The 21,726-nt window shown below is 38.5% G+C and overlaps 1 protein-coding gene across 7 annotated transcripts in view; it reads left to right on the top strand.

Annotated features, from left to right (window-relative positions):
* The window catches only part of CDON (cell adhesion associated, oncogene regulated), a 100,919-nt gene that overhangs the window by 26,731 nt on the left and 52,462 nt on the right, over positions 1-21,726 (top strand). For 5 of the 7 annotated variants that reach the window (XM_063671595.1, XM_063671594.1, XM_063671590.1 and 2 more), the window contains exons 2-7: positions 12,712-12,848; positions 14,722-14,994; positions 16,488-16,634; positions 17,788-17,931; positions 18,889-19,176; positions 20,731-21,000. In XM_063671595.1, coding sequence (XP_063527665.1) covers positions 12,773-12,848; positions 14,722-14,994; positions 16,488-16,634; positions 17,788-17,931; positions 18,889-19,176; positions 20,731-21,000 — 1,198 coding nt within the window. In that variant the 5' untranslated portion in view covers positions 12,712-12,772. Of the gene's footprint in view, positions 1-2,156; positions 2,176-12,711; positions 12,849-14,721; positions 14,995-16,487; positions 16,635-17,787; positions 17,932-18,888; positions 19,177-20,730; positions 21,001-21,726 lie in introns of those variants that run through there. The other 2 variants (XM_063671592.1, XM_063671596.1) reach the window with 2 other exon arrangements.

The following is a 21,726-nucleotide window of genomic DNA, read 5'->3' as shown; positions in this document are numbered from 1 at the left end:
CTAAAACTTCATGCTATGTAGTGTTATGTTTACAAAGATATTGTGATCCTAATTGATTTATTTTTCTATTTTCTAGTTCATCAGGGCATTGTATCCTGATTGTTACTTTGGTTTTAACTGCCTGGCACTGATTTTAAGTTTTCAAGGATGCACGTTTTCCTGACATAGGCCAATTTGTGTTTTTACTTAATTTTAGACTTATCAGTCAATTGGTGCCAATTATGTACTAACTGCATAGTAATCTGTGATTGACTTGTATGTCAGCTTATGAATGTGCTTGAAGAACCCCTTTATCAATGCACAGCCTCTCTTCCCTGGTAGGATGACAGCTTTGATGAAGCTGTGTCTGACCTAATTCCCATGACCAGTTTGAACAAAGCAGGGGCTGATAAGAAATCTAGATTTCTTCCATTATTTTATGTGGCCAAGTTTAAAGATGGAATAAGGTACTTGGAAACTAGTATTAATATGTTCTAGGTCTCTAGGAAACTCATAACTTGACAGTAAGATAATGTAAAAGTCATCGTGGCAGAGACCCAGTGTTCAGCCAGCGTTGATTCAAGTTTATTTGCAGCAAAGATCCTTTTCCAAGATTTGTTTTTTTCTTGTCTGCCTTTTCAATGCTTGACTGTGTATATTTGAATAATGTACTTCATGGAAATGAGTTTCTCCTTGAGGATTTTTTCCTTGTTATTAAAATGGAATCTAAGCCAAACCCCATGAGGGTGAATCTTTTGTAACTGCCAGGGAAACTCTTATACTTAGGTTAGTCCAGTGCATAAGTCAGTAAGGTCTAAGCAAAGCGCTGGATCTGTTAACAACTATGTTAATTATATTACCTAACACCTATATGGGGCTCTTTTTCAAATGTTTCCATATTCCTCCTCCTCATCCTCCAGCAGAAGTTAGTCAAATGTGTGTCTGCATCTTTGCAATAGCTAGTTCTTAGCAAACTTAGCTTTTAGCGTTTGTTTTGTGGTTACCATAACGGTTATTTTTTCCCATAAAGCCAATTCCAGTGACAAACTTGAAAAGCTACCAAGTGCTGGATTTGTGGAAGTGTTGACTCCATGGGACTTGCAAAATAATCCCCTTGAAATTTTCTGTATTTTGTCTTTTTAATCATCTCTGTCATGCTGCTTTCTAGAATTTCACCATTTGTATGCAGCTATGCTTTTAAATATTTATAATGCTCCTGTACAGCCCACTGTGGATGCTAGGATTATCTTCACAATTCTTGGCTTCCTCTGCTCTAGTGGCAGGAAGAAATAGTCTCTTAGAAAGAGAGTGGAACAGGAACACTTGACTTTTTTTTTTAAACACGCAAATATTGTGAATAGAACCTAACTGAGCTTTTGCCCCCTCTCCTCTGGTGTAATTAGGACCACATTGATTCCTGTTGCAGCTGGCAGCCCCTCACTGTTGCCTTTTTCTGCGTGTGACCCTTGATCTCAGTGACCTTTCCTGGGGTTCGTCCTGGGCCCTTTTCATTGTGTTGGAGCTGAAGTGGCTCATGTGGAGTTGATTATTTCTTTGCTCATTTGGCCTTTTTGGTGCCATAACTCCAAGTCACTTCCATTTTCTTCTTCTACTTTTGGCAGTCCACAGTGAAAGGAAATGCTTTCGCAGGCAGCAGGATCGTTTGTATGCTTGGCTGACTTGATTGAGACTTGGGAGAAGTGGGGGAAGGGTTGCGAAGTCTGTAGGTGTGAACTTTTTTTTTTTTAAGTTGATCTGAATGATTGCACGATCATTAATAAGTGCTTATAAAGTGAGTACTATGGAAAGCTGCATTTCACACCCAGGGGCTTCATCCTGGCAGGAAGAGAGCTCTCCAGTGATTGGCAGGGGGCCTTGGTGTCTGAGATCCTGCAACTTTACTTTGGTAAGATTTATATGTTCCTCCTATGGACTGGGAGTGATGCAGCAGGTCAGAAGATACATCATTGTTAATTGCACATGACTGCTTTAAGAAATTCTTTAGTTTCTAAAAGAACTCCCATAAGCCCCAGAGAGTAGCATGCTATTAGATAGTATGTTGCGACTAGACTTGTAGCACTCTGTTTGCCTCTCTTTTCCTCCTGTAGAATCGTGGAAGATGTATGCCAGCTGTTACTCTCATTCTGGGAGACCCGCTGTGGACAGCATGAAGACCGTCCCTAATCAAAGCCTTTAGTAAGCATGAAGGAATGTGTCTGATTACCCTACACTGTAATACCTTGGAAAGGTATAACAGTGTGAGATGTGAAATTAAATCACGTTAAGAAACTCATGTTTAAAGTCTGACTGTTTGACTCCATCCCTGGAATATCATTTCTGTCTTTTCCTGTTTTTGTTTTAAAACTTTTTCGTTAGTAGTATTGATAGTGTGGTTTATTTTGAATGAGGAGTCCCTACCCTTCAAGCATGGTAGTTTTGGGATTCAGCCTGAGCCGTAGTTCCATGTGTCTGCTGTTGCCCACCAGAGTGTCATCTGCGACCCAAATCTCTTAAGAGCTTCAGGCTTCTTTCTGCTTGCCTGCCCGACCTTCCTTAGAACCCCACTTACGTCCAGCTCATCTTGTTATCTCCACACCTTCAGACGCTCTCCATTCCCTCCACCACCTCAAACAGCAGTAGCAGACCACAGAAGACCCTGCTGCTCCCATCTCAGTAAATGCACATCATCCACTCACTCACTTGTCTAAGTCAGAAGTCTGGACAGCAGCCTCGATTCCTTATTTACAGTCACAGCAGTAGGGAAACAGAGCAGTGGACAGATGAATGGATTCAAAAGATGTCCTAGGTCCTAGTGGTCTATTCTTTTCCAGTCCAACTCATTCATTATCCAAGTCCTGTTGATCACAGGGCCTCACTCTGTCACCCAGGCTGGAATACAGTGGTGCGATCATAGCTCACTGCAGCCTCAACCTCCTGGGCTCCAGGGATCCTCCCACCTCATCCTCCCGAGTAGCTGGGACTACAGGTGTGCACCACCATGCCTGGATAATTTTTGTATTTTTGGTAGAAATGGGATCTCCCTATGTTGCCCAGGCTGGTCTTGGAATTTCTGTGCTCAAGTGATCCACCCACCTTGGCTTCCCAAAGTGCTGGGATTATAGGTGTATGCCACCGCTCCTGGCCTCTTACGTCCTTTAAATATGACCGTGTCTTAAAAATTTTTGAAAAACCTTTCCAATTTATCCCGTGATATTTCTCCAGTACAGGTCCCCGTATCTTTCACAACAGCCTTCTAACTTCTCTTATCCTCAGCCATTTTCCACATTGCAGTGTCGGTGATTTTTCAAAGGTATGGGACTGATCATGTCCTTGCCTGCTTAAAAGCCTTTGACACCCTCCTCTCAGAATAAAAGCCAAGCACTTTAATATGATTTATATTGTTCTTTACACTCTTGTTTCTGCTCATTTATGCTGCTTTCCCCTCACTGTGTCTTATCCTTCTCTTCTTACTGTATTCTCCAGCCCAGACATCCTTACTCTGATTCTGCGAACACACTGTTCCTTCTGCCTGGGATACTTCCTTTCTTCTCTTCCTCCCTTCCTCTACTCCATCCCCCAAATGTATCCATCTGATTTCACCTTGTCAGTTGTTTCCTCTGAGAAGCCTTCACCTCTCCAAGTCCAAACCTAGGTTAAGTGAGCCTTCTCTTTTTCCTGGAGCACCTGTATTTGCTTTATTCTGTTGCTCACCTGTCCTTTTCTCATGTAACTGTTTTAATCTCTGAAAACCTTTATTTCCTAAAAATTTTGCCTTTTAGTGTAAAGCATGTCTATTGCTTTTCATGGAAAGAGTCATGATATGTTCTGTCCCAATCCAAGATAGCCAGATTTCACAGATAGAAAAACATGTCAATGGAGCAGTGAAAGCACATTTGTAGAGATGGTAAAAGATACTTTAAAAGTAAATAAATCCAGTTTGTTCTTAAATAAAATGCACTGAGTTTATTATGCTTGTCAAAGGAGGAAGAGAAGCCTTGAGGCTGGTGAAAGAGGAATGGTGAGGAATTCCTTCACGGGTGGTGTAGAGTCAGGAAATGAATTTTTGGACACTGGAAGTCTTAAGGCTTGTAGTTACCTCGCATTCAAACTGCACTTAGAAAATAAAAGCAACTAAAATCACCTTATGGCAACACAAAAGCTCAACACAAGAGTGTTTCACAACTCGCGGAAATGGTGCACACACACTGCAGACAGAAGATTAGTAGAATCTCACTAATTAGTGGAATCTCACAGAAGATCAGGAGAATGCCCACTGTCCTCCCCCTCAGTTGGCATCTGAACACAAAGCGCAATGTTTGGGGTCAGCCAAACGTAGCAAGCAATTCACTTTTTTCTACGTGACGTGGTATAAAGTCTGAAAACTGTGGTATTATATAAATTCGTGTGTGCAGCTTTGCCTGAAGCTATAATATCACTTTTTAGAGTGTTTTTCTTTAGTTTCTGATTGAAAAAGTTGTACTGAATAAAACGAAGCTGTATTTTTAAAAAAGTGGAATAACTTTCTAAGAGCCATTATTGCAAAAAGTTGCTATCTGAGCCATTCCTATGTTAGACGAGTCTGTATTTTAATTGCTTCCTTACTTGTCACGTTTCCTTACCTGGTTGTAAGCATCATGTGGGCAGACACTATGTCTCTTTTATTCATGGTTGAGTTTCCAGGATAGCTCAGTGCCTGGTATATAGTAAGCATGCACAAGTGTTTACTGAATAAAAGATGAATTCCTCTGCTTTGAACTCCTTAAATACTTTTTACTCTCTTATTGCATTTAAGACTTTTTTCTTTATTCTGGAGATAATTATGTTCATGCCCTTCTTTCTCAGTTGAGCAGTTTCCTTCAGTTTGGTACATCTTTGCACCCCTCATAGGTTCTTGCCCAAAGTAGATGTTCTATGTATTAAATGGTTTGATTGAATGAATACTTACTTGAAAAGTAGAGTTATTTGAGAAGTTTGTGTAGGAAATGATGTTAACTTCTTAGATAAATTAAATATTCAGAATGAAGAAAACTGACAGGAGATTTAAAGTTGCCTGTGGTTAAGGTCAAGGTAGCCCAATGGGTTAAAAAACCGTATATACTATATTTGACTTCCATAATTGAAATTGGACTGCACTAATCTTGATAGCACTTAATCAAGAATTTTTAAGTAGACATGTTTTAGTTTTTCTTTGTGGTTCTGAAAATAATTTTTTCTTAGTTGATCAATAGCGTATTTTGAGATAGATTGTTTGAAAATCGAGATCAATCATTGTTTTAAAAAAGGAAATTACCGTGTTTCATACAGAATAAGATTCTTTTTAAAAAACGGAATCTAACTTAAATAATTTCTTATTTTGAAGAACTATAACTGATTTCAAAGCCAAGTTTTTGTTCACAAATTAATCACGGTTATTTCCTAAGCTTGAAAGAAAACTACAAGAAAGTTTGAAATAGGAGGCTAGGAAGAAGAATGATTCAGAAAGACAGCCTTAATCATCCTTATGAAAGCAAAGGCGTTGCTTCAAAAACAAAGTAATCAAATCTAGAAATTCAGGAAAGACTTTTCCCAAAGGATTATTCTAGCAGCATGTTGAAAAGGGGTTATAAAAGCAATAAGTTCACAACCTGAACAATAAGTTAAGTAAACGTTAGGAAAGTATTTCCTTTCTTATTCTAAGATGAGGTATACCTTTAGCTTACCTCTGCCCACAGAAATGCTCTAAGCTTGGCATGGCATATAAAGTAGAGCTTATAGGACAGATTGCCTTCTATGTGGATGTGGGAGAAAGGCTTAAAGAAAGCCCTATAACTTAGCAAACACCAGCTGTTGTTTAGTGACATTTGGACTTTGGGAGCAGTACTTGTGCCACACGAGACTGGGGAGCCTCCAGAGATTTTTACAGCATTGAACAATAAGTTGTCCTGCTTTGTAGATGGTTTGATGGTTTTACTACACTTAGCTGCATTTTGTGTCTTTGTGTGTGTGCATGTTCTACAATCTTTTTCTGGAGAGACTGTACTACCAGGCACTTTCCTGAGAGCAAAGTGACCACTAAGCATCTTCTCGGACAAATCACCCACTCAGAATGTCGGTGAAAAGAATGGAATTATGTTGGCCACTAGCTTTATATGAAGATGGGAAGGAGATGGAAGAACTTTCTCGTGGTCATGCTAATTCCATTTGAGACCACTGGGTTCGATGAGCCCATCGCTTCTGTTTTTCACATAAGGAATCAAATTCAAATTCTAACCTCTTCACTGATTTTATTACCTCTAGTAGATTAGGGAAATATATATATATATGTTACACGGACAAGAAAAGCAGTAAGAAAGGGAGAATACAGTTTTGAAATGGATGGCAATTTACTGTTTTGAATGTCAGCAAATATTCCCTTAGAGTGTCAGCAGTTTTTGCATACAAATTTATTTTGAGAAATACGTGTAATGAGTTAAAACCACACAGTGTAACAATGGTAGCTCCTTATTCTACTATATAATAGATTATGGGTAAAAAGCAGAGATTTTGTGTCCACGTTGTTTTTTGTCATTGGAAGTTCACGGATTGACCAGGTTTGATGAATATGGCCTGCAATGTCCGTGCCTTACATTCTTTTTCCAGTTACTTTTATGTCACTTTAGAAGATTGTTTTAAAAAATCCCTAATAGAGAGTGAAAGTTGTTTTATGCCTTAGCAAGCATTTTAGTTCATTACTCAAAGTCATGATTTGTATCCACGCTTTGCTTACCACAGTGTGAGGATCTAAACCATATGCTGGTGATGGGGAGTTACCTTCATGTGCCGATTTGGGTTGTGAGGGATGGGGTTGGCTATTGGGGGCCTCTTTTTGGAACACGACTTGACAATATGTATTAAGAGTCTTGAAAATGTTTGTACTCCCTAAGCCAATAATTCTACTCCTAAAAATGTCCTAAGGGCATAATTAGAAGCATGGTTTAAGATTTATGGACAAAATAGTCATAGCAGTATTATCTAGAATAGCAAAAAAGTAACACATATATATGTTTTATATATATAACATTATATATAACATATATAACATGTTATATATAACATATATGACATATATAACATATGACATATATGTTATATATAACATATATGACATATATAACATATATGACATATATAAACCATATGACATATATGTTATATATAGCATATATTATATAAAACATATAACATATATAACATATAACATATATGTTATATAACAACATATATAATATATAACATATATTATATATAACATATATGTTATATAACAACATATATAATATATAACATATATTATATATAACATATATAATATATAACATATAACATATATAATATATAACATATAACATATGTTATATATAACATATAACATATATAATATATAACATATGTTATATATAACATATATGTATTATATATGTTATATATATATACACACATATATAAAAATGTAGCCTAACTATCCAAAAGAGAATGGTTAAGTAGACTAAAATACAAGACATAATAAATAAATAAATAAATTCTCTGCAGCTAAAAGTTTTATTTATGAAGAATTTTAATAAGGGCCAGTGGCAGTGGCTCATGCCTGTAATCCTAACACTTTGGGAGGCTGAGGCGGGCGGATTACTTGAGGCCAGGAGTTCGAGACCAACCTGGCCAACGTGGCGAAACCCCATCTCTACTAAAAATACAAAAATTAACCGGGCATGGTGGCATGTGCCTGTAATCCCAGCTACTTGGGAGGCTGAGGCAGAGAGTCGCTTGAACCTGGGAGGCGGAGGCTGCAGTAAGCCAAGATCACGCCACTGCACTCCAGCCTGGGTGACAGCAAGATTCCATCTCAAAAAAAAAAAAAAAAAAGAATTTTAATAAGGAAAAATGATCACGAAATAATAAATTAAAGCATTTAAAACCCTAACATGTATTATCACAATTATGTAAATACCGTACACCACATATATGAAAAGATGAGACGGAAGTGCATCAGAATGTTGACATGCTATCTATAGGTAGCGAGATTGTCGTGTTTACTTTCCTTTTTATACGTTTATGTATTTTCTGCACATTCTATATTGAATGTGTACTTTTTTCGGACGAGTATTCGTAGAAATTTAGCAATTCTTGTAAAACCGACATATAAAATATGCGAAGAAAACTTGAATATTTTGTTTAAAATATCACCAGGCATTATGTTGACAACATAGAGTGCTTTAAAAAATTTCAAAATAAAAGAAACCCTGAAGTAAAAAAAAAAAAAAAAAAAAAAGGCGGTGTGATTTAAATCAGAATTCTATTCTATCTGACATGATTTAAACCAGAATTCTGTTTTTAATTTTTACATGAGGAGATTTGAATGTTATGTTCACTAGAACAGAGGTTAAGCACCTTTGGCAAGTAATGTGCCCATGTTATGTGTGGTGTAGAGTAGGATGGTTGTCCTTATCATGGATTTTTTTCTCTGCTGGTCATTATTTTCAGATTGAAAGAAAAGATGAGGAGGATGGGATAACAACTATGTAGAGGAAATTAGGGTTATTGTCTCCCTTGCCAAGGTCAATTTCTGTAGGTGAGAAAAATAACTTATACATTAAGGCCACTGACTTGTGAATAAGAAGATGGCAGAAACCTTGTTTAGTTATGGTAAACTTTGTCAAACAAAATTGTGTTTATTTACCAGAGCAATGTAGGGGAACTTAAATACACACACACACACACACACACACACACACACACACGTATTTGCATGTATATATGCACACATGAATAAATTGTATATTTGGTTTTCTAATAACTTACTAGTTAAATAACCATAACACTAATATTAAGGGTTTCTTTTTTGATAAAGATATTGCTTTTGAAAATGATGTACCATTGAAAGATTTTCCAGTAGTACTAATGGATATACTGTAATTTATGCGTATCTAAACTTTGTGTGGTCAGTAATGTTTATTTGTGAGGTTGGGCCTGGGGTGCTGTTACTGGCTGTTGACTATAATGTCGAGCTACCCAACTCCATAAAACAGCAGAATCCAACTCTTTGTTGTCATTATCACAGTTCTATAACAAACTGAGCAGGCTTGCCTTGGATACATGTAAACCAAGCCAACAAGTGTTTAGTAAATGCCTTTTCTGGCCATAGGTTCTTTCCAACTTCCAAAATCAACTGAGAGCATGTAGAGAGTAACCCAATAGAAAGATAGACTTAATAAAGAAGATTCCTGTTGATAATATTTAGGTAGCTGTAATGAGCTGTGAAACTTTCAAGGACAGCTATAAAGTCACTCAGTAGGTCATGCACTAGGGTTAAAGTTGACTCTGAAATTTGTTTCACTGCTTTTTAATAAATAAATAGCTGAAAGATTTGGCAAAAGGAAGAAACAATCCTTCTTGTCCTCATTCTCTCAGGAAAATGTCTCCTGTTAACAAGTTATTTGAATGTTTACTTTGCCTTGACTGCTTTCCAGTGGTGTGTCAGTTCTTACCCTTGAACCAAGTGAAAATTCAAATAAACCAAAAAAGTTTTCACACAGCTGGACTCTTCTGCTGATGAGTCATTGCCAGTAGTCCCTCTCCCACTTTTTAAAGGAGGTCAGCAAGAAAAAACTGGAAAAGCAGATTCATAACCTGACATCCATGAGCTAGAGAAACTTGAGTTTGCACCTTTTAGATTTTAGAGTACTTGGCATAGAGAAGGTGAGCAGATTCTGGGAGATACTATTTGATTTATTAAAAGCTGTACTTAAGGTGCCTTCCTCTGTATTACTACCTAATTTTATTAATGGTTAGCATTAACCTTTCTTTGCATAAATGAAAATGCACATAAAATTCTCATTTCTAAAATGTCATTAATGTAGCACTGTCATTAGATTTTGTTGTATTCTATAGTCGCAGGTCCAGTGTCTAGCCCTGGCTAAGCAGGAACATGGGGCAGGTTTCGCAGACATAGTAGCCTAGTCTAATATAGTGCCTGGCATATAGTAGGCACTTACTGTATTTTTTGTTGATTTTTAAAATTATACATATGAATGAATAAGTCAGTGAAGGAATAAACAATATAGCTAGAATATATTAAATTCAGATGAGATGGCAGTTCTCATTAAACACTACTCCTTAAGGTACTTCTGGGAATTGCATTCTATTGTATTCTTTTCATTTTAAGAAACACTTTTGAAATACCTTCTTTCTGCTAGGCACTAAAATTTTGCAAAGCTAAATATGATGTCATTCTTGCCTTCAAAGAGGTCACAGTTGTGTTACCAGATAAGTTCCATAAGAGAGTATTGAGTGCTGTGGTCACGCATGTCCCAGGTGTAGAGGTAGCATAAAAGAGGAAGAATTGGCCATATCTGGAGAATGGCATGGACATTGTTAGTTTTACTAGTTTTATTTATCTTTTATATTGTCCATCTCTCCTACTTGAATATATGGTATACATTTTTTGTCTGTTACTTAGTTTTATGTATACATATTTAATTGCTCAATTCCCACCTCTTACGATAGTCTTAGCATATGATAAGCATTCAATAAGTATTTGTTGCGTGAATGATTTTTGATAGAAATAGCAGACTGCCTCCAAAAAATATGTACTGATTTTGTTTCCACCAGCAATATATGATAATGATTTTTGCTCACATTCTTGCCAGTGCTGGGTTTTGTGAAACTTTTTTAGTTTTACCAAATGTGCTATACTGTCTCTATAGTAAAATACACACACACACACACCACAAACAAACCATCCCTTGACTACCATTTGTCTTCAGCAATTCTCCCTGTTTTTCTGCTGCCTTTGTGTAGCAGAACCCTGGAAGGAACTGTCTGCGCCTGCTGTTTCCTGTCTTCCCGTTCTACCGTGAGCCACCATCATGCTTTTGTCTTTTCTCCACTGAAACCACTCTTGTCAATATCACCAATGACCTTCAGTAGTCCTTTCTGATGGTGTCTTATCTTACTCTGCTTCTCATCGATGTTTGAGACCATTGATCACACTCTTCTTCTAGAAATATTTCTTTTTCTTACCTTTTCAATTTATTTTTATTTTTTCTTGATATGGAGTCTGGCTCTGTTGCCCAGCCTGGAGTGCAGTGGCACGATCTTGGCTCACTGCAACCTCCACCTTCCAGGTTTGAGCGATTGTCCTGCCTCAGCCTCCCGAGTAGCTGGGATTACAGGTGCATGCCACCAGGCTCGGCTAATTTTTGTATTTTTAGTAGAACTGGGGTTTCACCATGTTGGCCAGGCTGGTTTCAAACTCCTGACCTCAAGTGATCCGCCTTTCTCAGCCTCCCAAAGTGCTGGGATTACAAATGTGAGCCACCGTGCCCAGCCTAGAAATATTTCTTATGTTCCCCCTGGACAAATAGATTTCTATTTCATTAACTACCTCTGCTGCGTGTCCTTGGCTACTTCCCGTCTCTAAAGGTTGGAGTAGTCCAAGGCTCTTCTGTTTTATCTCTTCTTCTCTCCTCAGTCCTCTAAACATATTTTCCTCAGAGAGAGCTCATCTAGTGCCAAAGTGTTCATACATTTAAGATCTACATTTCCAGCTCTGGCTTCTTCATACAGCTCCACACTCACACATGCAACTGTTGACTTGACAGTAGTACTTGGATGTCTAATAGATAGCTTAGACTTACCTTGGCCAAAACAGAACCAGTGATGAACCCTCTCTTCTGTCTCTCCTTCTCTAGTCTTCCCCATTTCAGTAAACAGGGCTATTATTTATTTTGTGTCACCAAAACCCAAGAGTTATCCTTCACACACCTCTGTCCCACACTCTATATCCAAGCCTTTGACATGTCCTATTGGGTTGACCTTTATAATAAATTCTGAATCCAACTACTTTTCTCCACCTCCATGATTGACTCACTGCTCTAACCACTGTGTCCTCATCTGTCTCCAGGGTGGTTACAGTATATCCTGCTTAGTCTCCCTTTTCCACTTCAGCCAGTGATCTTTTTAAAGCATAAATAAAATTACATCATTCCCCTTCTCTTTGTCCTCTAAGGGTTTGCTCTTGCGTTTAGAATAAATCCCACAATCTTTACTATGGCCTTCAAAGCTGAATGTGATCTGGTCCAGCCTTCCTCTCTGGCTTCATCCATTACTATCCTTTTCTTGGCTTATCCCACTCTCACAATAGTGCCAAGCCCAATCCCAACACAGGCCTGACCTTGATATTCTCTGTGCTTGATCAATCCATGAGCCAGGAGTCCTCCATCTGAAAAAAGGGACAAAATCCAGTAGTACCTATCTCACAGGGTTGTTGTGAAGATTAAATTCGTGTATTAAAGCACCGAAATGGTGTCTGGCACATAGTAAGCACTACGTAAATGTTAGCCATTATTTTGTTGTTTTCCTTATAGTTACTATTTTAGGGGATGTGGAGGAGGAATACATGTTGGTTGCGTTGAGTTTTATATGTTTGTGAGATGTGTAAGTAGAAATGCATTATAGGCAGTTGAATGTATTCATTCGGAGTGATTAGTTCTGTGTAGTAAGACTTATCCTAGGACCTTGGAAGAATGAGCAAAACTTCTAGCTCTAGTGTCTAGAGATCAGTCTGTGAATTGGGAAGATCTGGATCGTTAAGTGCCTAGTATTTGACGTACTCTACACAGAGCTTTCAAAAGAGATGTCCGCCATCATGCTCACAACTCCAGCTGCTCAGACGAAAGATTTCAATGGTTTAGATTTTCTTTCCTTTTTCTTTTTTAGTGAACCAAGGCCTGGGTTTTGCTCTGGAAGCCTGTCCTGCCTGCTTCTGTAATCTGGCGCTATGCATCCGGATCTTGGACCCTTACGTACACTGCTGTATGTTACTCTTATAATTCTGTGCTCTTCTGTGAGTTCAGGTAAGAGTAGAAGAATTGGGGAGGGGGTGGTTTGGCCTTTACTCATCTTAATCCTATAAAACATAAATTTGTACTTCAATGCTTTGTGGTAATGGTGGTATCTAAAGATGTTTCTAAGATTGGTTTAGCCAACTACGTGATTTAAAAACTGGATAAATTAAGCAATTTAAGGATCTCTTGGTAGTGCTTTGGGCATTAGCGGGCCTTCCTGTCCTGACCCTTGTAATTTATCCCTTTTGTTTTTTTTAAAAAATACATATTTTCCAATCATGCTTTTTTAAAATAAGGGGATATGTTACTAATTTCTGAATTTGGAAAGAACAGGAATAAAACACGGACTAAATATACCAAAGAGAAGTTTTAGAGTCAGCATGATACTATGTTCAATTGGGAGTGAGAGAACTTGGTTCAAATCCCAGGTCTGCCACTTTCTCTTATGACCTTGCCTGATTTGTTGTCTACCTCTTTGGGTTACTGAGAAGCATAAATGTGTTTGTTGTTAAATGTGTATGTAAGCCCCATGCCTAAGACATGGTTCACGTGCATTTCTTTTTATTTTAGACTTGTGTAAAGATGAATATATAAGTAGATACAAATACAGTGATGTTTATTCATTGAGTACTGTTTATTTTTAATATCTGCTAAAAATACTGTATAGATGTATTAAATTTAATAAGGGGAAAACTGGTTTTGTGGTTTTATTTCTGTTTCGCTAAACAACCACCCCAGATTCAGCCAAAAGAGATACTTCCCCTTAACTTCATTTCTGAGTAAATATTCTATAGAAGTAGATTCAGCAATTTATTGATTTTTTTCTCTTAAGTGTTTTATTCCACCAAATTAACAACTATTTCTTCCCCCTTCCCACTCTCGGGTTGGAACAGAAGGATCTGCATGCATACTTTAGTGCGAGAACACCCCGCCTTCCCATGTTCCTGGAGTAATAGAAATCACAGACGAAACAATTTCAAATCCCAAATAAAAACACTAAGCCCTATGTTTAAGAAAGGATAGCCTTTGTATTTCAGTTGTGGCTTCGTAACTTTCTATTTCTGTTTTCTTAAAACTGAAACATTATTTTATATTGAAGGGAAGTAGTAAGGAAGTACCACAGCCCTCATTTGTAGAAAAACTTGCTCTCGTAAATCAAATCCTGTTGGTGAAATAGGGGAGAATTATTTTTATTTGGAAAGTCATCTTCACTTTTTCAGGTTCTTAACTTCCAATTCTTCCAAGTCACTTTATTAAAAGAGGTGTTTGCCATTTCCTTCTTTTTTTTTTTTTTTTTGAGACAGGATCTCCTGCTGTCACCCAGGCTGGAGTGCAGTGGTGCAGTCATGGCTCACTGCAGCCTCCACCTCCTGGGCTCAAGCAATCCTCCCACCTCAGCCTCTGGAGTAGTTAGAACTACAGGTGTACACCACCACATTGGCTAATTTTTATATTTTTTGTAGAGACAGGGTTTTGCCATGTTGCCCAGGTTGGTCTTGATCTCCTGAGCTCAAGGATTCACCCGCCTTGGCCTCCCGAAGTGCTGGGATTATAGGTGGGGGCCCCAGGGCCCAGCCAGCTGCGCTTTGCTATTTCTTATTAATCGGATTGGTATTGTATCTGATTTATATCATCAGCATTCTTGTCTTTTGTACCCTAATTGTTAGGTCCTAGGCTAACATGTTGCTCTTTTTTACTTCCAACAAATAGGCTTATAAGAATTTTGCTAGAACTTTTACAAGCATCAAGAACCATAACATATATAAAATAAGAGATTCCCTTTAGTTATAAAGATACAGATGAAATGTGTTTAATGTAAACTTCTTTCTCTCTCCTCTTATCTCCCTTGCTTTCTTTGCATATGGGGAATATTCCCTTGTAGACTTGGCACCTTATTTTACTTCTGAGCCACTCTCTGCCGTCCAGAAACTTGGTGGACCTGTAGTACTACATTGTTCTGCTAAACCTGTGACCACTCGTATCTCATGGTTGCATAATGGAAAAAAATTGGATGGAAACCTGGAACATATTAAGATTCATCAGGGGACTTTGACAATTCTTTCTCTCAACTCCTCCCTCTTGGGTTACTACCAGTGCCTTGCCAACAATAGCATCGGTGCCATTGTGAGTGGCCCTGCGACAGTATCTGCAGCAGGTGAGTTTAATTTTGTCCTTGTTAGGTATGGGTTTTCTTGAAATTACTGTTAGTGCTTGCATTTCTGAAGAGGGGAAAGACCATGGGCTTTGGTGTAAAGCATATAGGAGTTTTTATCTCAGCCTTGACTCTTGCTGTGAGTATAACTTGTGCAAGTGCACTTAGACCTCTGTGAGCCTGGCCTCATGTCCTCATCAGTAACAATGATATGGAAATGATTTTTTTAAAGTTACACAGTTAGGACAGTTTTTTTTTTCTTTATAATCTCTGCAGCTTTGCCAGGGAAGGACACTTTTCTAATGTGAATTCTGAACAATTTCTTTGTGAGTACTTGATATCATTAACAACAAAAGCTGTTGTCTACTCTGACACTTACTTATTTCCTGGAGTCCTTTGTCTTTCTTTCACATCTAATCGTTTTATTTGCCTTGATTACTGAGTGATTTTAATGTATTTAATTGAAGCCATGGTTAAAAAGTAGGAAAAAAGTAACTGTAAAGAAAGGAATGTTGAATATGGAACTTACGGAAAATCTGGAATGCGTGGTTTTTCTTAGTAAGTTGGAGCCATCTGCCTTTCAAACGGTGATAGCTTCCAGTAATGGAAAACGTCTTTGTAAGGGCACCCCTATTTACAGAACAAATCTGGATTCCCCAGGAGTAGTGAGTTTGTCATAACTGAGAAGAGTAAATGTTTTTGTAGAGCTGTGACCCATGGACAGCTGTAAGCCACACACTGGAGGGCTGAATTCCTCGTGGCAGGCTGCTGAGTGCTTTGACCCCTGGAGATCGTAGAGTTCCCCCGCAGGCTCCATCCATAGTGAACTGAGACTGAGAGGAATTGAAACCAAGTTAGTAGATTCAGATAATCTAAATAATGATATCCTTCCTTATTTTTCTGATGTCCTAGGTTCATTCCAGAAATCATTTTATTGCAGTGTGAATAGCTACAAACAGATTAAAGATCCGTAGGGAAAGTGAGTTTTGATGGGGCACTGGATTGAAAAGGATTTATCTTGACTGAATGGGAATAATTATGCTTTATAGTTCTAGATGTCTTAGGAGCAGTTTATATTTATTCCCTAGAAGCAGTGACTTATGAAAAAGGGTGCCATGACTTAGGTCTTAGCCCTCAACCATGCATATCTGCCCCAGCTGCTTTCTTTTTTCTTTTCTTTTCTTTTTTTCTTTTTTTTTTTTTTTTCTTGAGACAGGGTCTCACTCTGTTACCCAGGCTGGAGTGCAGTGGCATGATCTTGGCTCACTGCAGCCTGAACCTCCTGGGCTCAAGCGATCCTCCTACCTCAGCCTCCAGAGTAGCTTGCCCCAGCTGCTTTCTGAGATGAAAAGATCATGCAGCCCTTTGGACTGGGGTCAGCTGCCACAAAAGGCCATGCTGCAGATGTTGTTTCTAATTTTTAAATTTCCTTTGGGAAAAAGAATTCAAATTTGCATTTATTTATTTATTTATTTATGTTTCCTTATATATTTCAGTTCTTGGTGATTTTGGTTCATCCACAAAGCATGTTATTACAGCAGAAGAAAAAAGTGCTGGTTTCATTGGCTGCAGGGTACCAGAGAGTAACCCCAAAGCTGAGGTGCGCTATAAAATCCGAGGAAAATGGCTGAAACATTCCACAGGTGAGACCTTTTGTGAAAAGCTGGTGGTGGCACACACAGAACAAATGTTCATTAAATAAGCTGCTTCTAAGCTCTGTGTGCTAGGGATGAACTGTGGATACAAGAAGGCATGAGTGGAGATGACTAAAACAAATGGTTACAATATATAAATAATTACGGCCCCATACCCTGAGGCCTCACTCCCTCAGTTCCTTCAGACCCCCATCAGATTTCACTTCCTTGGAAAAGATAGCCCTCATGGTCCTATCTAAAATAATATACCTGGTGCTCTCTAGCCCCTTTATTTAGTTTTGCTTTTCTTCATAGAATTGATCACACCTGATACTGTGTTATTCATATTTCTGTTAGTTTATTATTGTGTGTCTTTTCCTCTGACCTCCACACATACCCCTACTGGAATGCCGGCTGCATGCATGCAGGGTTTTTGTCTGCTCTTTTCCTTGCCGTAGCACTTGTGTCTGGCCATTGTTGGCAGAAAGTAGCCCCTTAATATGTATTTGTGGAAAAAAAATGAATGACTAGACGGTGCAGGAACACCATGTGGCCAGTGCTGTAGGTAGAGGTTTGCCAAAGTCGAAGCATGTTTCTTGTGCTTTGAGATTCACTGTCATTGAAATGCTTCTGCTGGGTTTGATTTGCTATGCTAGTTCTGTTGACTTTTTTTTCTATTCTGCCTTGACTTTCCCTTTCCTTCATTTAAGAAATTTTCCTTGATTGCTTCTTTGCCACTAATCTCATGTCTAAATGTAATGCAGGCTGGCTGGTGGCTCACGCCTGTAATCCCAGCACTTTGGGAAGTTGAGGCAGGAAGATCACTTGAAGCCAGGAGTTCAAGACTAGCCTGGGCAATATAGTGAGACCCCATCTCTACAAAAAATTTAAAAATTAACTGGGTGTGGTGGCGTGCACCTGTAGTCCCAGCTACTCGGGAGGCTTAGGTGGCAGGACCGATTGAGTCCAGGAGTTCCAGGCTGTAGCGAGCCGTACTTATGCCACTGTACTACAGCCTAGGTGACAGAATGAGACCCCCCATCTCTAAAATAAAATAAAATAAGATGGAATAAAGCATAATGATCAACCTTTGTGAGTTTTAGTTGTGCTGTGGTGTCCTTCATAAAGGGAGAGGCCTAATTGCACTCCCTTCCTTCCTCAGAGAATTACTTAATCCTTCCATCAGGAAATCTTCAGATTTTGAATGTATCCTTAGAGGACAAGGGATCATACAAATGTGCAGCTTATAATCCTGTCACACATCAATTAAAAGTTGAACCTATTGGCCGAAAGCTCCTTGTGAGTCGTAAGTATTTGGGAGAATAATGGTAACTGGAAGAGGAAGAGTCCTCATAAAAAGTTGGGCAATGATAGTTCATTTTTTTTCAAATCCTGTTTGTTTATCATAAAAAGCCTTACCAAAAAAGTAAATACAGGCTGGGTGTGGTGGGTCACCCCTGTCTCAGCACTTTGGGAGGCTGAGGCAGGTGGATCACCTGGGGTCAGGAGTTTGAGACCAGCCTGACCATCATGGCGAAACTCTGTCTCTACTAAAAATACAAAAATTAGCCGGGTGTGGCAGCAAGTGCCTGTAATCCCAGCTACTTGGGAGGCTGAGGCAGTAGAATCGCTTGAATGTGGGAGGCAGAGGTTGCAGTGAGCTGAGATTGCGCCACTGCACTCCAGCCTGGGTGACAGAATGAGACTGTGTCTTAAAAAAAAAAAAAAGTGAATACATTAATGCATTGTAGAAGAGTACCGTACATGCTTTAAAAATGTAACTTACAGAAGGGAATTTTGGCCAAGGTGGCAGAGTGAATACATGTGGAGAATTTTGCGCTTTGTTCAAACAAGAAGAAATAGAGGAGATACAACTTTATAGTAGTGGTCATTAAATTGATGTCTGTGAATTTTGAAAAAAACAAAAAAGAGATATGTCTGTCCTCTTTCTTTCAGATGTAATGAAAATCACTGTTGATTTTTAGGTTATGGCAGTTGAGTTGAGGTAGCACCAATAGTTAGAGCACAGTAGAGGCATGGCTTCTGAACTTGTTGGGAATTCTGCATTTCCGAACTGCCAATTCAGAAGTAGCCCTAAAGGACCACAAAAATCTTTTAATCCTCAACTAAAAAGGATTCAACTGCGAATAGGACCTTGTAGTATAAAGAATACTTGGGAAAATGGTGATGCCCACAGCTTTGCTAAGCAAGAGATTAGAAGTGAAGACTTACTAATAATCTCTCGTCTCCTTTCCTTTTCCAGGTCCTTCTTCAGATGATTTTCACATTCTTCACCCCACCCATTCACAGGCATTAGCTGTTCTTTCTCGTAGCCCCGTAACCTTGGAGTGTGTGGTGAGTGGGGTCCCGGCTCCTCAAGTGTATTGGCTAAAGGACGGGCAGGACATTGCACCAGGAAGCAACTGGAGAAGGTTGTATTCTCATCTTGCCACAGATAGCATTGACCCAGCGGACTCCGGAAACTATTCCTGCATGGCGGGAAACAAGTCTGGAGATGTTAAATATGTGACTTACATGGTTAATGTACTTGGTAAGATGTTAGTTTTTAATTTTTTTCAAATGAAGCCATTTTTCTGGTCTGATATCTGAAGGAAAAATCTACTTGTGAAATTGAAATAGGGAATATCTAGAAATATCTATACCCTAGCCAGAACAAGTTTCATTTTTATAATGGACTACTGAATTAGGCCATTTTTCTGGGTGGCATAGAGCATTTCACATGGAATATTCTTAGGAACCTCACCCCCAACCTCGTTGTACAATAGAGAGATTATTCTCCCTTCTTTGTAACCCGGAGGAAAAAACTGGAAATCAGGAGAATGGAAGAATCTAGCCTATATCTGTGTGTAGTATCCAGTAGTAGTAACTAAGACAGAGTACTGATGAGAAAATGTCAGGCCAGGCACGGTAACTCACACTTTGGGAGGCTGAGGAGGGCAGAATACTTGAGCCCAGGAGTCCAAAACTATCTTGGGCAATATGGCGAAACCCCATCTCTACCAAAAATACAAAAATTAGCTGGGTGTGGTGGCACAGGCTTGTAATCCCAGCTACTTGGGAGGCTGAGGTGGGAGGGTGGTTTGAACCCCAGAGGTGGAGGTTGCAGTGAGCTGAGATCATGCCATCGCACTCCAGTCTGGGCGACGGAGCCAGACCCTGTCTCAAAAAAGAAAATGTCATCTCAAAAAGAAATCAATCTATTTAATTTAATTTTCTTTTTTTGGATGCTCTTACCAATGCCTGGGTGATAAAATTGAATTATTTCCACCCACATTTCTATGTATACTTTATTTCAAAGCTATTCCTTTGTTTCTAACCAGCTACCTACCTCACTATCGTGTAGCTGCAGAAAATGTTTTCCTTTATTGAAACAGATTTTCATGAAAAAAAAAGGTGGAAAGTGGTTTCATAGTGAATAAAATTTTGTAAACTCTTTGCATGTATTTATAATATTTATAACCGTGGCCTGCTATAGGGTAGCAACACTGGAATTAACATAAGTGTATGACAAGTGGGCTTTGGAATTCAGTGATTACGACTGGATTAATGTGCATAATTTAGACTTAGGCTACAAATTCTGATAAATGATTTACTTTTGGGTAATAAGTGACTTTAAGGATCCCTAAATGAAGTTTTTTTGTTTTCGCCTATTATACATCTAACCTCAAAGTTGAATTGACCATAAAAATAATTTAACCTCTGAGTAAAACATTCTTCTGTTTTGGCTCCTGTTTAGTGTGAAATCCAGGGAAATTGTATTTCAAACTAATCACCTGAAATAAATGCTAAGAGAAGCCCAGGATTAGAAACTATTTGTATATATGTGTGTATTGGCATATGTTGTGGGGAGTTAAGTGGGTGGAGTAATCTATGAAAGGAGACTATATCTTATTAGTAACATATGGTTTATCCTATTAGTGGAACATTTCTAATTTTCTTGATTACCACAGAAGACAGAAGAATGTGAATAAACAATGCAACTTTGTTTCAACTGGTTATTGGTAGAGAGATTTTTATCACTTGAGTGATAATTTAAGAAGTACATTTTGAGGGCTAGAGTTTAATTTGTGTGTTTTATTTTCAGAACATGCTTCCATTTCTAAAGGACTACAGGATCAGATAACGTCTCTGGGTGCCACAGTACACTTTACCTGTGACGTTCGTGGGAACCCAGCCCCCAACTGTACCTGGTTTCACAATGCACAGCCTATTCATCCTTCCGCACGACATCTAACTGCAGGAAACGGACTGAAAATCAGTGGGGTTACCATGGAAGATGTTGGGATGTATCAGTGTGTAGCAGATAATGGGATTGGATTTATGCACTCTACTGGAAGACTTGAAATTGAAAATGGTAGGCTTTTAGGTCATGCCAGTCATAAGAACTTTTATTTTACAGATGGGCTTTTGTTGTGGTCAAAAATGAAATTATTTTTACTAAAAGAAAGTAACCCTAGCACCGTACAAGAACGGTGTTCATTTTCCATGTTCCTGGCTAGTGACAGGTAGGCATTTCCATGAAGAAGTAATCTTATTTAATCAAGCTCATTAAAAAAAGTTTTTAAAACATTTTCAACAGATTCTGCATACTTTAAAAATCTATATGGTACAATCTCTGTCTTACTCTTATTCCTAGACAGTCAGTTCCTCTCTTTAGAAATAATTAGTTTTGTCAGTTTCTTGAGCAGCCTTGTATGTAGTGCACATACAAGTGGTTTCACACAACAGGAGAGAGTGTGTGTGCATTTTATAACAATATCTGTTTTTGGTTTTTTTACCTAAATAGTGGTAGCATTCTTTACCATAAATTTTTTACTTAACATGTTGGGATATCTTCTCATATGGTACATAAAAAGTATTTTCATTCCTTTTTAAAAAGTTGCTGCTTAGTGGTCACAACTTGCAAAGAAAATGAGGGGCCAGATGATTTTATGGAGGTTCTACCAAACTTCAAAGTGATAGACCATTTCAAATATTATACAGACTGTTCCAGAGAAGAGGAAAAGATGGAAACTCTCCCGTCTTGATTCCAGAACCACAATAAGATAGTGCAAGAAAGGAAAATCAAAGGCCAATCTCA

The sequence above is a fragment of the Pongo pygmaeus genome, chromosome 9 (assembly GCF_028885625.2).
Source record: "Pongo pygmaeus isolate AG05252 chromosome 9, NHGRI_mPonPyg2-v2.0_pri, whole genome shotgun sequence".
Taxonomy (NCBI): Eukaryota; Metazoa; Chordata; class Mammalia; order Primates; family Hominidae; genus Pongo; species Pongo pygmaeus.
This window is presented reverse-complemented; position numbering and strand designations above follow the sequence as displayed.